The following is a 16,967-nucleotide window of genomic DNA, read 5'->3' as shown; positions in this document are numbered from 1 at the left end:
TAGACACAGTAAATATTATCTCACTGGTTCTGTGTTGTTTTCCTCCATTCAGTCTGCAGCTGTTGATGTCTCTGGAGGAATGACCATGTCAGCCATCTTTAGCTGAGTCATAATTTAGTGATAACTGAGATTGGACCCTCAAGGGGTTGGGATATATACCTGAAGTTGACTTGGCTATCCTGAGTTGGACATCATCCGTTGTAAATACAGGTATACAGGTATTTCTGTCCTTCAATCTGAAAATGGTGACTGTCTATATGATAAATGACTGTCCTCCTCTCCTCCTCACCTGCATGTTCTCCCGCATGTCTGTGGCTTCCTTCAATGACGGAGCCGCCATTTTGAAAACATCATCCAAGGCTTTGACCCCCAGGTCCCTGAGTGCAGCGTACTCCCTCCCTCGCCTCGCCTTTCGCACAGACAGCCCCCGCTTGTGGGACTTGCCCCCTCCTCTCCGGTTGGTGAGAGCCACATGGACGAACAGCCGGGCGTACGGGAGGTCCTCCCCCATCAGAGACTGTAATGGTACGTGCCGGTAGCCTGGCTGTAAGCACTCCAGGGGAATGGTATACTGACCTGTGGTAAAACAGGGGAGATTCAAATTGATGTACAGTGGTGTTAGACAATGAAATGACCATGAGAAGATAGTGAATGTTCACTCACTCTTTAACTGCTACCAAGTATTCTTTATCTTAGCTAGTGATACTTCCCCAGTGAACTAGCGATGACCTTCACATGGCTGAAAAGTTGTTGTAGTATCACTAGTTCAACCCAATGCAGACTGGTCACCGGACTAGCAGTCCGTGCAGAGCTGACCTTCGCCCTCCCGCTACTACTGACCTGCTGACCTTTGCCCTTGTTCCAGTACTAACCTATGAACTCGTCCCCTATGAATTCATCATCAAGCACCACGAAGCGCACCATGGCCAGCTCGGGCAGGTTGATCTGGAACTCAAAGCTTTCGTCGAAGATGGGGTTGTCTCCGTTCTCCACCACCGTGCGGGTGCGGCGCTCGGCACAGTCGGCAGGGATACCATGGATCTCCACGTAGACATATGGGTCCACCACATCTCCTTTAGCTCCAGAACCACACGGACGGGGCAAGTTCTGACCACTGATCACCTGCATGGATGGATTGGTTTGTTGATTGTTTTGAGTGTCAATTTGTGTGTTAGTTTGTTTGTCTGTTTGATTGTTCATTTGTTTGTTTGAATGAAATGTTCCCACATCTTATTTTAATTCAGGTGCAAGAGAAGTGTACTAAATTACAAACAATACCATTCAACCATGAAGGAGTCAACCAGCCAGGCAGTGTGTAGGAGCCTCTATTAAACTGATAGACATAGACAGACAGCAGTGGTGATAATTTGCTAGCCACTCACCTTAACATGGAGCAGCTGAGGGGACACACCCGGCACAGATTCTCTTGTATTGGCGCTGAAATATGAAACCTCCTGTCGCATGATGGTGGGTCGCAGCACATACCCACAATTCCCGTTCTGGCGGAACCAGGCGATGTTAAGGTCCATCATCAACCCGGGTGTCTGGTAGTTCATAGCCACAATCTGGCAACCACACTTCCACAGGTCCTGTGGGTTCATGTTGCTGGAGTCGATGCGCATGGCGCTGGGGTAGACCCGCGACAGGAAGCGCTTGTTGTAGTTGACAAAGTCTCCCGGGCGCTCGCTGGCGCAGCGCACCGCTAGGGTCTCGTTGAACGAGCAGAACTCCCAGGGTTTCTGGGTTGAGAAAGACTTCTGGAAGTCTGTGAAACGTACTGACTTGCACAGAGTCACCAAGTCCGAGAGCTCCTTAAGGAGCTGGAACCGTTTAGGGGTGGTAGGAGGGGTCAGGGTTTTCACGCTACTAGTAACACCCCCCCCACCACCTTTCTGTCTCCCCTCCCCTCCTCCTTCACTGTTACCAGCCTTCATCCTCTGGCACATCTCCGCCCCCTCGTCTTCATCAGTCACATCCCCCTCCGTCTCACCACACCCCTCCTTCAACTTCTGCCCCTTCAGCAGGATCTTGCCCCTCAGGGCATGGGGCGAGGGCAGGTACCCCTCCCCTTCCCCGAGGGGCCCCGTGTACAACCTCTCCCCTAGTATCCTCCTCAGGTGCTGGAGCATGACTCTCTGCTGGCAGGGGGAGCAGTGGTTCTCCAAGCACAGGATTAGAGGACACTCTGACGCTGTGAATGAAAAGCACCCAATCACGTCCAGGACACAGCGGAACAGGACAGGCGAGGTAAGGGTGTAACCAGTATAAACCACGGGTTCGTCATCAGGGCCGTCCCACACGTCCACCTCCACACACCTGCAGCCCATCTTTAAAGCCCGGATGTAGCCGGTGATGTCAGAGGGCCCCCTGAACTGGTCCTCGATGAGGTAGGTGTTGTGGGACGAGTTGATGTAGTAGTGAGATAAGGGTTGGCTCATGTCCTGGCACATCTGGCTGTGCTCCGGGTCAAACAAGTGGCACTCCAGGGACATAAGATAGCTGGTGAAACCGTCCAATGAGAGGCAGCCCTGGCGACGGCCCTCCTCCGACGGCTCGTGGGATTGGATGAGCTCCAGACTGGTGTCTTCAGTCACCTAGACAGGGAGGTGAGAGCAGAACAGAGAGATTCTCTTGAAGTGACATACAGTACCAGTCAAAAGTTTGGACACACCTACTAATTACAGATTATTTCGTTATTTTTTTACTATTTTCTACATTGTAGAATAATAGTGAAGACATCAAAACTATGAAATAACACATGGAATCATGTAGTAACCAAAAATTTGTTAAACAAATCAAAATGTATTTTATATTTGAGATTCTTCAAAGTAGCCACCCTTTGACTTGATGACAGCTTTCCACACTCTTGGCATTCTCTCAACCAGATTCATTAGGTAGTCACCTGGAATGCATTTCAATTAACAGTTGTGCCTTGTTAATTTGTGGAATTTCTTTGGTTAATGCATTTGAGCCAATCAGTTGTGTTGTGACATGGTAGGGGTGATTTCCCCCTCTAGGGGAGGGGGGAATCTGTGCTGTATACAGAAGATAGCTCTATTTGGTAAAAGACCAAGTCCATATTATGGCAAGAACAGCTCAAATAAGCAAAGAGAAATGGCAGTCCATCATTACTTTAAGACATGAAGGTCAATCAATACAGAACATTTCAAGAACTTGCAATCCAAATTTGAGATTTTTGGTTCCAACCACCGTGTCTTTGTGAGACAGAACAGATGATCTCTGCATGTGTGGTTCCCACCGTGACGCATGGGGGAGGAGGTGTGATGGTGCTTTGCTGGTGACATTCATTTATAATTCAAGGCACACTTAACCAGCATGGCTACCACAGCATTCTGCAGCGATTCGCCATCCCATCTGGTTTGCGCTTAGTGGGACTATCATTTGTTTTTCAACAGGACAATGACCCAACACACCACCAGGCTGTGTAAGGGCTATTTTACCAAGAAGGAGAGTGAGAGGAGTGCTGCATGAGATGACCTGGTCTCCACAATCCCCCATCTTCAAACCAATTGAGATAGTTTGGGATGAGTTGGACCGCAGAGTGAAGGAAAAGCAGTCAACAAGTGCTCAGCATATGTGGGAACTCCTTCAAAACTATTGGAAAAGCATTCCAGGTGAAGCTGCTTGAGAGAATTCCAAGAGTCTGCAAAGTTGTCATCAAGGGAAATGGTGGCTACTTTGAAGAATCTCAAATATGCTTTGATTTGTTTAACACTTTTTTGGTTTTTACATGATTCCATATGTGTTATTTCATAGTTTTGATGTCCTCACTATTATTCTACAATGTAGAAAATAGTAAAAATAAAGAAAAACCCTTGAATGAGTAGGTTTCGTCCAAACTTTTGACTAGTACTGTAGTTCTATTCGGTAAAACCTGACACAACAACTGTCCATTGGAGTTATGGCTGTTATGGTGACCATTTTACCGCCATACCGGTGGTCACGAGTCATGACTGCAGTCAAATTCTACATGACCGTTTAGTCACAGTAACTAGGCATCTCCAAAACTGTGCTCTGATGCTGCTGATGGTTATTAGAAGCATACCAAACTTGCTAATTGCCAGTCTCTAATGGCCTGGTATTCAGAGCTCTATTGTTCCTATAATTACTAATTACTAATTGCGCAACATTTCTACGGGCTATGCAATTGTAGAGTTTTGATGGCCTCTATTAAAAAGAGGAGGATCCCATCAGATTTCTATAATCTAGGACTACTATATTTATTTCTCAACTTTACTAATATTAAGAACATTGCTTCGCTTTACAACATGAGTATAGCCTACCTAGCTGGCATGAAAATTAACAACGGGAAAAGCGTCCTCCATTATCTATTTAAGTGCAAAAATGATACGTATTTTTTCTAAATCAAAACTAATTTCACACATATATTATGTAATATATGTCAAGACAAGATTAAATTAAGAATAGTCTGATGGCTGACAATATTAGAATTTGTGAATGATGTATTATCACTGAATGATGTCCAGCATGTGCAGTAAGGCAAGAAGCAGCGCATTCTTTTTATCCCAGACTTTTTCACATCGTAGTCACACACATCACGTAACCTAGCCCATAGGTCTATATGTTTTGATAAGGTTTGTATCACAACTAAAGTGGCTAACTCCAAATGTAGCCTAGGCCTAGCACCATGGAACACGCTTAGAGAGCACGTAGCCTACAGAGCCTAGTAAAAGATTTGTTCTTATAAACTCAGTCATTAGACAATCATGTGTGAATACAGTTTTGACTGGCCACTATTTAAAAGAGGATCCTAGCTTTCTTGTGCTGCTAGTAGGCCCAGGCTATAACAGATACGTTTCTTCTTTATTTGCATAGGAAAAATGTGGCCTTTTGTAAACATATTTCAAGCAACTATACTGCACTTTATATGACTGGAGACATATTATGTTTCAAATTTAAGGCTAGTCAACTCTGCTGACACTGACAAACAATCAATAAAAACGCTGTTGTCCATAAAATAGGCCGGAGAGAAGGGAAGACACAAATATAGTATGACGTCCATCTAAACTGGAGGACGAAATGATTGTCCAAAAACATACAGACGCAACCATGAGAAATATTGAATAGGCACAGTGCGCATAAATAACTCTAAATTAAGCATATGGGAGGACATGTGTCTTTGTTAACTGCTGAACACAGAATAGTGCGAACTCCCTCAGAAAATATCCTTTCTATTTTATTCAGCTACTGTATGTTCAATTGTATTATTCATACTATAAAATAATGCCACAGAATTCTAAGCAAATCTTGTCTGCTAAATGAACTAGTGTAGCCCACAGCCATATGGCATAGCCTCAGAATATGCTATTCTGTTATTCTGAAATAGGCTTCATTTTCTTCATATCATGTTTCTTTAGACCTGTCGAAAATAAATAATTAATTCATTGTGAAGGTTTAGGCTATATTACATGGTTTTGACTTTTTTAAATGTAGATGTGCCAAAGGTCTGCATCAGTGGCTTGCTTGTAGGCTGTGCGTTGAAGCCAGGAGATGCTAAACGTGTTCATGTTAATTGTTGGTCAATTACCGTGAGATCGGCAGTTATTTGCATGACAATCACCGGCTGACAAAATTGACCGCCACAGCCCTAATTGCAGGGACACTTTATTTCTTATCAGCTAGACCAGGGGTGTCAAACTCATTCCACAGTGGGCCGAGTGACTGCAGGTGTTTGTTTTTTAACTTTCAATTACCAGGTGAGGGGAGTTACTTATTAATCAGTTACCTTAAGTCATCAATTAAGTGCAAGGGTGAAGGGAAAACCCGCAGACACTCGGCCATCCGTGGAATGAGTTTGACACGTGTGAGCTAGACAGAGCTAAGAAGGACAAAAGAGAAGGAAAAGAGAGGAGAAACAGGGAGAGAGAAAACACAAGAACAGTTCTTCTGGTAAAATATTCCTCTTCCCAATCCTTACCTGAGCCACGCCCTGCTCAGCCTCCAGGAACTTCATCAGATCCTTGGTATCCAGGAACTCCTTGTTGCTAGAGAACTGCACAAGGAGGAAGTAGATCTCCGGTCGGGTGCAAAGTTCGTGAAATACCTCAATGAACTCCTCCTTGGTGACCCTGTCCTCTATTTCTCCTCTTCTGTTGTCTGTGTTACCTTTAGCCACCACCTCAGTTCTAGTCCCAGTCACATCTCCTATACCGACCACCTCAGTTCTAGTCCCAGTCACATCTCCTTTACCGATCACCTCAGTTCTAGTCCCAGTCACATCTCCTGTACCGACCACCTCAGTTCTAGTCCCAGCCCCATCTCCAATACCGACCACCTCAGTTCTAGTCCCAGTCACATCTCCTTTACCCACCACCTCAGTTCTAGTCCCAGTCACATCTCCTATACCGACCATCTCAATTCCATCCCCAGAACCAGTCCCAGCTCCAGCTACAACTGAAGTCCCAACCATTGCTTCAGGTAGAGCCACAGCCCCAACATCAGTTCCAACTCCAGTTGTCCGAGCCCCCCTCGTCCTCTCTTTGATTCGATGGAGCTCCTTAAACCTGCGTTCTACTTTCCCACTCCTCACTCCAGGGTTAACACTCTTGATCAGTCCTACCGCCGACCGCAAACTGATCCCCTCCTCCTCTCTTCCACCGAGTCCATTTGAAACAACCTTAGAGGAGAACATCTCTGCTAGCCAGATGAGACGAAGGCTGTCCTCACTGCTGGCTATCATATCCATGGCACGCTTCCCATACAGAATCAGATACCTAGGATGAGACAGAGAAGGATTACAAGATACGAGATGTCGTCATAATTTAAAGATACTAGGGTAGGAAATAATATGGGAGATGAGCCAACTCTTCCAATTGTTTTCATTCACTTCATTGTCTCACTGGGACTTCCATTTCCGTGCCAGTGGATCTTCAGATTGTTACGGTATGACATCACTGGGCCATGGAGAGTTGGCTAAACTACAGCACAACCAGATCTGGCAACCCGGAAATACTTTGTCGACATGTATTCTACATCAAGATCTGGCAACCCAGCAAGACATTGATGACATGTATCCTACCTCAGGCCAGTTACCCAAACGTTGGCAACCTCTGCAGAGTTAGCTACCAGGTCCAGAGCTTCATAGGTCTCTCCGTAGATGATCGAGAAGGCACAGTCCTCAGAGATCTGGTCATAGATGCCGTTGGTCCTAAATGTCTCTGTGTTGCGGCCGGTGCGGACCTGGAATGACACAAAGAAGGATCCAATCAAAAGTCAGTGAAGGAACTCGGTGAAACAATAGGAACAGTATACAAGGAGTCAACTGTTCCTATTGCTTCACCGAGTTCCTTCACTGACTGATTGTTCTATTTGGCTCCAAGACAGTGCTGAAGAATAGTCAACTCCTGACGAGAGCAAACTCCATTTAAATGTATTGCAGATCATCCAATTAAAGTAGTTCTGGTTCAGTGCATGAACTCACTCATGGCATTCCCCAGCCATTGCATTTATCAGGAGTTAACTCTATTATGATTCATAGCATCCCTGTCTCCACTTTGTTCTCCTCCTGGGTGTGTACCTACCTCTCTGATGGAGGAGACAGCGATGCGGGCCTTATCTGACTCCTTCTTGGAGGGCTCCCATCGCAGGGCCTGCAGACTTGACTCCAGCAGGTAGTAGCGTTGGTAGACTCGTGAGTTGGAGCGCACTTTCCGCAGCTCAGTACCCCTCACCTGAGACAAACAGCACGTCAATTATGCACAGACATTGATCCTATTCACTGGGAAGCAAACAGGACAAAATAGACTACCTGGTCAATGAAACACGCCTGTTTTCGTTTTCCGTTGCGAAACGTTTTTCAACGGTGTGCACTAATGAATAACTGAAACCAACAGACACTGCCACTACAGAACTGTATAACTAGTTTATAACTAGTGTGTGTAATAGGTGATGTTCACCACCATAGCACTGATGCAGTCTGCAGCGCTGCTGATCTTCCTCTCAGAGAGACTGCTGCTGAAGGAGACCGTCTTCTTCCTCTCACGACCAGCACGAGAACCATCCTACAGAGAGACAGAGGGAGGTTCAAAGGGAGGGATGGAGGGAGACAGAGGGGAAGAGGATGAGAGGGGAAGCGATAGGAGGAAATTGGGAAAGTGGAGAGAGAGTGGAGCAGAGGGAAAGGGAGAAAGATATTAATACAGATGAATCTACACTCCAACCAGAACAGGTTCATTACACTCTGTAGTTGTTTCTTCTGATATCATGTGTCAGAGTGCCTTTGCCCTTCACCCTTAACCCATTAATCAAACACTGATGGGCTTTGAGAATTCTAAATCCGATTGTCCTTAGTGACTTTGGCCTCCAAATCGTCTGAGTTCTAAATCACTCTTCCACACAATCAACCACTCAAAAGAGCAGCTTGAGAGAGAAAGAGAGAGAGAGATAGATTAAAGGGAAGGATGACAACATTGTTTGGGGGTGGTGGGGTGGGTTTATTTAATTACAGATATATCTAGCTCTAGAAAAAAACTGTCAAAGAGAATCAGTAGCAGCATCAATGATGGAGTCTGACAGAATGATGGAGCATCAGGAAAGACAGAGGGAACACTGTTGCGTCCTGTAATCCAATCACGTTAACACACATTGAAAGGTGCCCTGACGCGGCCAATGACGACTGGCGACCTTATCATTCAGCCTAGTCAATACACAAGAACAGATTTCAACCTAAAAAAAAATTGGGCTTCCCGAGTGGCGCAGCGGTCTAAGGCACTGCAGTGCTTGAAGCATCACTACAGACCCGGGTTCGATCCCAGGCTGTGTTACAGCCAGCTGTGACCCAATTGGCCCAGCGTCGTTAGGGGAGGGTTTGGCAGACTGGAATTTCCTTGTCCCTTCGTGCTCTAGCAGCTCCTTGTGGCAGGACGGCCAACTTCAAGCTGACTTCGGTCGCCAGCTGCACTGTTTCCTCTGACACATTGGTGCGGCTGGCTTCCGGGTTAAGTGAGCAGTGTGTCAAGAAGTTGTGTGGCTTGGCCTGGTCGTGTTTCAGAGGAGGCATGGCTCTTGACCTTTGACCTACGGACTCGGGAGAGGCAGTTGCAGCAGTGGGACAAGACTGTAACTACCAATTGGGGAGAAAAAGGGGTCAACCTTTTTATATATATTTTTATTATTCAGAATAAATTCAATATAAACCCACACAAAAACCCATAGAGAAATTGACAAAACAAATAGATGTAGGACCTTAGCAGTTGTAAAGGCACAGCCTTCTTCAGAAGACCCTTCTGTCTTCTGCATCTCCTCATCACCGTGTTTCTACACCTGCATTGCTTGCTGTTTGGGGTTTTAGGCTGGGTTTCTGTACAGCACTTTGAGATATCAGCTGATGTAAGAAGGGCTTTATAAATACATTGGATTTGTCTTCTGCACCTCCTTCTGTCTTCTGCATCTCCTTCTGCCTTATGCATCTCCTTCTGCCTTCTGCATCTCCTTCTGCATCTCCTTCTGCATCTCCTTCTGCCTTCTGCATCTCCTTCTGCCTTCTGCATCTCCTTCTGTCTTCTGCATCTCCTTCTGCCTTCTGCATCTCCTTCTGCATCTCCTTCTGCCTTCTGCATCTCCTTCTGTCTTCTGCATCTCCTTCTGCCTTCTGCATCTCCTTCTGCCTTCTGCATCTCCTTCTGCCTTATGCATCTCCTTCTGCCTTCTGCATCTCCTTCTGCATCTCCTTCTGCCTTCTGCATCTCCTTCTGTCTTCTGCATCTCCTTCTGTCTTCTGCATCTCCTTCTGCCTTCTGCATCTCCTTCTGCCTTCTGCACCTCCTTCTGCCTTCTGCATCTCCTTCTGCATCACCTTCTGTCTTCTGCATCTCCTTCTGCCTTCTGCACCTCCTTCTGCCTTCTGCATCTCCTCCTGTCTTCTGCATCTCCTTCTGTCTTCTGCATCTCCTTCTGTCTTCTGCATCTCCTTCTGCCTTCTGCATCTCCTTCTGCCTTCTGCACCTCCTTCTGCCTTCTGCATCTCCTCCTGTCTTCTGCATCTCCTTCTGTCTTCTGCATCTCCTTCTGCCTTCTGCACCTCCTTCTGCCTTCTGCATCTCCTCCTGTCTTCTGCATCTCCTTCTGTCTTCTGCATCTCCTTCTGCCTTCTGCATCTCCTTCTGCCTTCTGCACCTCCTTCTGCCTTCTGCATCTCCTTCTGCCTTCTGCATCTCCTTCTGCATCTCCTTCTGCATCACCTTCTGTCTTCTGCATCTCCTTCTGCCTTCTGCACCTCCTTCTGCCTTCTGCATCTCCTTCTGTCTTCTGCCTTCTGCATCTCCTTCTGTCTTCTGCATCTCCTTCTGCCTTCTGCATCCCCTTCTGTCTTCTGCATCTCCTTCTGTCTTCTGCATCTCCTTCTGCCTTCTGCATCCCCTTCTGTCTTCTGCATCTCCTTCTGTCTTCTGCATCTCCTTCTGTCTTCTGCATCTCCTTCTGCATCTGCGTCAACCTTGTTCAGAAGCTCTAGATGAAACTGTGTGCTAAATGACCATGTCATTTCGTTAAGGTTGCCTGCATCATCAACTGATCAGGGTCAAAGGTTAGTTGGATAGTCAGGCATGAGCAAATGAAAAGCCCCTTTGACTGTTCACTGTAAACTGTAGGACTGTTCCGTAGAAAGAGGGAGAGAAAGAAAGAGAAAGAGAGAGAGGGAAAGAGAGAGAGGGGTGAAAGAGATTGAGCGAGAGAGGAAGAAAGAGTGGGAGAGAGGGGAAAGAGAGAAAGAGAGAATGTGGAAATTCCTGTTATGTATACTTGAGTGTGGTCACAGAGGTGAGAAGGGGAGAATTGGCCCAGTGTCGTCCGGGTTAGGAGAGTGTTTCCTCTGACACATTGGTGCAGCTGGCTTCTGGGTTAAGCGGGTGGGTGTTGAGAAGCGAGGTTTGGCGGGTCATGTTTCAGAGGACGCATGACTCGACCTTCGCCTCCCAAGCCCGTTATGGGGCGAGTAAGACAATGTTGAAATTGGGGAGAAAAATGGGGTAAAATACCCCCCAAAAAATGTATAGTTGTCTATCCCTGTACCAAAACTAGATTTCCCATGTGGACACTATGAGAATGTTTGATCAGCGACACATTGTAACCACTGCATGAACAACCAGAAAGAGAGAGAACGGTGGTGGTGTTTAAGTCCCTGCTCCTTCATGTGACTCCACCTCAAACAGATGTTCTCCCAACAGGGATCAATTATGTCTGATCATCTAATCTCCTTTATCAACCCATGGTTCCCTCTTCTCTATTCCCTCTCTTTTCTTGTTCCTGGAAGAGAAAGAATGAGTATCCCTTGCCTTTCTGCTGTTTCTATGAGAATATCATGGCAGAAACACTGGTTGCGCACACAGACAGACAACTGTGCTAGATACAGAGCTGCACTGCTGTCAAAGAAAATCAATGTGGCACTAAATCTACAGTAATATAATAATAATAATATATGCCATTTAGCTGACGCTTTTATCCAAAGCGACTTACAGTCATGTGTGCATACATTCTACGTATGGGTGGTCCCGGGAATCGAACCCACTACCCTGGCGTTACAAGCGCCATGCTCTACCAACTGAGATACAGAAGGACCACAGTACCAGTAGGGTTTCTCCACAGCCATTCACACCCAAGTGAAATCACTGGACATACAGGAAATACCATCCAAATGCATTTAAAGACTTGTTTCTCTCGCAGTTCAAAGACCTGTGTCTATTCTATGTATAGCTTAAAAGTCAGATTAATGTTATTGGTACCAAATGGCACCCTACTCCCTATATAGTGCTGTACCCTATGGGCCCTGGTCGAAAGTAGTGCACTATAGGGAAATAGGGTGCTATTTGGGACGCATTCGGACAGTAACAGACTCTAGAACTAGGATATGTAGTTCTATGAGGTTCATGTGGTAGCCTCACACCAGCAGAAGTTTGCGTGTCTGTTAGGCTGGAGGAGCAAATGCCATGTGACCTATTCAATAGACTGATTAAATTGAAGTCTGTATAGGGCCACTTCATACTGTATGTAGTAAACTCACAAAAAAAATAAACGTCCTCTCACTGTCAACTGCGTTTATTTTCAGCAAACTTAACATGTGTAAATATTTGTATGAACATAACAATATTCAACAGACATAAACTGAACAAGTTCCACAGACATTTGACTAACCTGAACTGGGATAATGTGTCCCTGAACAAAGGGGGGTCAAAATCAAAAGTAACAGTCGGTATCTGGTGTGGCCACTGCGTTATGTACGTACTGCAGTGGACAGCACCATATTTGCCAGTTCTTGATGTGAGATGTTACCTCACTCTTCCACCAAGGCACCTGCAAGTTCCCAGACATTTCTGGGTGTGAATGGCCCTCACCCTCTGACCCAACAGGTCCCAGACGTGCTCAATGGGATTGAGATCAGGGCTCTTCGCTGGCCATGGCCGAACACGGACATTCCTGTCTTGCAGGAAATCATGCACAGAACGAGCAGTGTGGCTGGTGGCATTGTCTTGCTGGAGGTCATGTCAGAATGAGCCTGCAGGAAGGGTAACACATGAGGGAGGAGGATCTCTTCCCTGTAACGCACAGCATTGAGATTGCCTGCAATGACAACAAGCTCAGTCCGATGATGCTGTGACACACCGCCCCAGACCATGACGGACCTTCCACCTCCAAATCGACCCCGTTCCAGAGTGCTCGGTGTAACGCTCATTCCTTCGACGATAAACGCAAATCCGACAATCACCCCTGGTGAGACAAAACCGCGACTCGTCAGTGAAGAGCACTTTTTGCCAGTCCTGTCTGGTCCAGCAACGGTGGATTTGTGCCCATAGACGACGTTGTTGCTGGTGATGTCTGGTGAGGACCTGCCTTAAAACAGGCTTACAAGCCCTCATCAAGCCTCTCTCAGGCTATTGTGGACAGTCTGAGCAGTGATGGAGGCCATGTGCGTTCCTGGTGTAACTCGGGCAGTTGAGATGTTTATACCTGTCCCGCAGGTGTGATGTTCGGATGTACCGATCCTGTGCAGGTGTTGTTACATGTGGTCTGCCACTGTGAGGACGATCCACTGTCCATCCTGTCTCTCTGTAGCGCTGTCTTTGGCGTCTCACAGTACGGACATTGCAATTTATTGCCCTGGCCACATCTGCAGTCCTCATGCCTCCTTGCAGCATGCCTAAGGCACGTTCACGCAAATGAGCAGGGACCCTGGGCATCTTTCTTTTGGTGTTTTTCAGAGTCAGTAGAAAGGCCTTTTTAGTGTCCTAAGTTTCATAACTGTGACCTTAATTGCCTACCGTCTGTAAGCTGCTAGTGTCTTAATGACCATTCCACAGGTGCATGTTCATTAATTGTTTATGGTTCATTGAACAAGCATGGGAAACAGTGTTTAAACCCTTTACAATGAAGATCTGTGAAGTTATTTGGATTTTTACAAATTATCTTTGAAAGACAGGGTCCTGAAAAAGGAATATTTCTTTTTTTGCTGAGTATATGTCTACACACACACAACCTCGTTACACGTATCAATACAAAACACACACACACACACTAATCTCTGACGTCAATATAGACCCTGAACACATTACCTTGAAAAGAGATGAGCTGGTCACGCACAAACACACTCATTCAGTTGTAAACAAGTGGCCAATGTGCACATGTAAACGAGCACAGTGAGAAAACACACTTACATACACCCTGTGTTCACTGTCTTCTAACATTTTCGGCAAAAAGCCATGTAACCTTTTAAGGTCTGTAACCTCTGCTTGAATTATATAATTAGCCACGCTACCTTAGACTGAGGGGTGTGTGTGTGTGTGTGTGTGTGTGTGTGTGTGTGTGTGTGTGTGTGTGTGTGTGTGTGTGTGTGTGTGTGTGTGTGTGTGTGTGTGTGTGTGTGTGTGTGTGTGTGTGTGTGTGTGTGGGGTGTGTGTGTGTGTGTGTGTGTGTGTGTGTGTGTGTGTGTGTGTGTGTGTGTGTGTGTGTGTGTGTGTGTGTGTGTGTGTGTGTGTGTGTGTGTGTGTGTGTGTGTGTGTGTGTGTGTGTGTGTGTGTGTGTGTGTGTGTGTGTGTGTGTGTGTGTGTGTGTGTGTGTGTGTGTGTGTGGGTGGAAGACAGAGCAAGAGAGGAAAAAAGACAAATAAAAAAGAAACAAAGCTTTGGTCCTGAACTGTTGTCCTTTGAGGCTTTAAAACCATGATGTTGAACATTCAAAGCAACTGGGAAACGTCCATGACAGGCATTGTCGTCCCCTTAGCTTGCTATGTAACTTCTGAGTGATAGGAAGCACAAGCACCGCAAATCAGCCTATACCACTGCACACACACTCGTCGTAACTATGACAACTAGCATAGCATTGTCAGCAAATGACTGCTGTCTGAACACACACAAGTCCGGTCACTTGTAACTTGCTGTTTGGCCAGTCAGTATTCCAAAACAGAATTGAAAAACAAAAGTGATTCGAGCATTAAGGCCTGCAGTGTGAACAAGGCTTTAGAGACTCATGATTGATGACATACTGTGCTCTGAAACACACATGCAGGTATCAGCAGGCTCAAACACCTGGCTGTGATCATCTGGGATTTCTGTGTTTAAACACAAACATATACACACCACCAAAAACCATCATGCTAAAAACATTATACATCTTCTGGACGGTGGCTTAGCATTGAAAAGGTTAGTACAAACTATGATCATATTTGTCTCACTTCTGCACCTGTATGTGTGTGTCTGTGTGTGTATCTGTGTGTCTGTGTGTCAGGGTTGAGGTCAATTCCATTTAAATTCCAGTCAATTCAGAACGTAAACCAAACTCCAATTCCACATTCTCCTCATTGAAAAGCATTGAATAGAATTGACATTTCAGTGTACTTCCTGAATTGACTGGAATTGAAATGGAATTGACCCCAACTCTGTTGTGCATGTGAGTGTGTGTTAATGCATCGATGCGTATTTGATACAGTATGGGACAGGAAGTCAATGTTACAACGCAGAGGATAAACAGGAAGTATGAAGTGGTCGTGTCATTCACTCAGCGACAACATGATTCAACACCATTTACTACGCAACACCCACACCAATTCAGAACCAGCAGATAGTCGAGTCAAAAGCACCAACTAAGAGCTTACCAGAAGTGTCTCCTTCTTTACAAGTCTTTGATGTTCCAGATGAGATGCAGGTTTGAGGATGATTCAAAAGGCAGACATGAAAAGGTCATTGTGACAGCAATCTAACCACAGTTTCTGCTGAAAAGGTCACAGCTGGAGCTCTTTTGTAGGCCTACAGCTAAGCCCCAAACCCACTGAAACACTAGAGGCTGCAGGGTACAGGAGTATGAGCAATCAATATGTGAATATTTGTTTGGTTGTTTGGGCATGAACAGAGTATTTGTTTCAAATGTAGAATGTATCAGTGGTGCCTTGGTGAGTTAGGGGCTGATGATGAATCTAGTGATGGTTCTCTCTCTTGCACACCAACATATTTTTTGTAAAGAGCCCTCACTTAACCTCAGCACTCCTCCATAGCAACAGCTGGATTACCATCCAGACTTCTGTACTCTCCTGCTGTGTGTGTGTGTGTGTGTGTGTGTGTGTGTGTGTGTGTGTGTGTGTGTGTGTGTGTGTGTGTGTGTGTGTGTGTGTGTGTGTGTGTGTGTGTGTGTGTGTGTGTGTGTGTGTGTGTGTGTTGCAGAGAACAGGCCTAGCTGTGTATTGTTTAGCTGTGGTTACTTGCTCTAAAATAGCCTGAAGCAATGTGAATTGGTGTAAAGGTGGTCCAAAGTGGGCTAAAGATTCCAGTCAGTGTTAACTAAAGTAGCAGGTAAGAGGAGCTACAACTCAAACCATATCCCTCTCCAGCTGTCTGCCAACCCCCCAAGCTAACACTGTTCTCTCAGTCAGAAAACACATAAAAATAACTCTCTCTCAAACACACACACACGATCTCCCACATTACCATATATGGTGGTTAGGTTGTCTAAGACACGCACACACACATAATGAGGCAATCATTACTACTCATACAATACTCCAAAGACTCGATTTGTTAGGTCATCAAACATTTGAAAATAAAATAAATAAAACAAGTTCCAAAGAAACTCACCACACCTCTGTGTGATTTGGTGTCCGTAACTGTGACAAAACAGGAATCAAAGACAACATTTTGTCTCTGTGATTCTTACAGGGTAGATGACAGAGTCCTGTTGTCTTATCGTTATCTCCACTAACATAAACTTCAGTCTGAGAGACAGGGCACTACACAGAGACAGGGCACGACCCAGAGACAGGGCAAGACCCAGAGACAGGTTACTACCCAGAGACAGGTTACTACCCAGAGACAGGGCACGACCCAGAGACAGGGCAAGACCCAGAGACAGGTTACTACCCAGAGACAGGTTACTACCCAGAGACAGGTTACTACCCAGAGACAGGGCACTACCCAGAGACAGGGCATGACCCAGAGACAGGGCACGACCCAGAGACAGGTTACTACCCAGAGACAGGGCACGACCCAGAGACAGGTTACTACCCAGAGACAGGGCACTACCCAGAGGCAGGGCACTACCCAGAGACAGGTTACTACCCAGAGACAGGGCACTACCCAGAGACAGGTAACTACCCAGAGACAGGTTACTACCCAGAGACAGGGCACTACCCAGAGACAGGTTACTACCCAGAGACAGGTTACTACCCAGAGACAGGTTACTACCCAGAGACAGGGCACTACCCAGAGACAGGTTACTACCCAGAGACAGGTTACTACCCAGAGACAGGTTACTACCCAGAGACAGGTTACTACCCAGAGACAGGGCACTACCCAGAGACAGGTTACTACCCAGAGACAGGTTACTACCCAGAGACAGGTTACTACCCAGAGGCAGGGCACTACCCAGAGACAGGTTACTACCCAGAGACAGGGCACTACCCAGAGACAGGTTACTACCCAGAGACAGGTTACTACCCAGAGACAGGGCAC

At 46.1% G+C, this 16,967-nt stretch overlaps 1 protein-coding gene across 2 annotated transcripts in view; it reads right to left on the bottom strand.

Annotated features, from left to right (window-relative positions):
- Positions 1 to 16,967, bottom strand: part of LOC118399604 (inactive phospholipase C-like protein 2) — a 45,056-nt gene that overhangs the window by 19,482 nt on the left and 8,607 nt on the right. The window contains exons 2-8 of one of the 2 annotated variants that reach the window (XM_052472560.1): positions 7,938 to 8,042; positions 7,563 to 7,712; positions 7,061 to 7,221; positions 5,960 to 6,755; positions 1,383 to 2,594; positions 873 to 1,122; positions 290 to 576 (exon numbers count right to left, since the gene is read on the bottom strand). In XM_052472560.1, the coding sequence (XP_052328520.1) occupies positions 290 to 576; positions 873 to 1,122; positions 1,383 to 2,594; positions 5,960 to 6,755; positions 7,061 to 7,221; positions 7,563 to 7,712; positions 7,938 to 8,042 (2,961 nt within the window). The remainder of the gene's footprint in view (positions 1 to 289; positions 577 to 872; positions 1,123 to 1,382; positions 2,595 to 5,959; positions 6,756 to 7,060; positions 7,222 to 7,562; positions 7,713 to 7,937; positions 8,043 to 16,967) is intronic. The other variant, XM_052472561.1, reaches the window with a different exon arrangement.

This window comes from Oncorhynchus keta, chromosome 20 (genome assembly GCF_023373465.1).
Source record: "Oncorhynchus keta strain PuntledgeMale-10-30-2019 chromosome 20, Oket_V2, whole genome shotgun sequence".
Classification (NCBI taxonomy): Eukaryota; Metazoa; Chordata; class Actinopteri; order Salmoniformes; family Salmonidae; genus Oncorhynchus; species Oncorhynchus keta.
The sequence above is the reverse complement of the archived record's forward strand: the minus strand, read 5'-3'. Positions and strand labels throughout refer to the sequence as shown.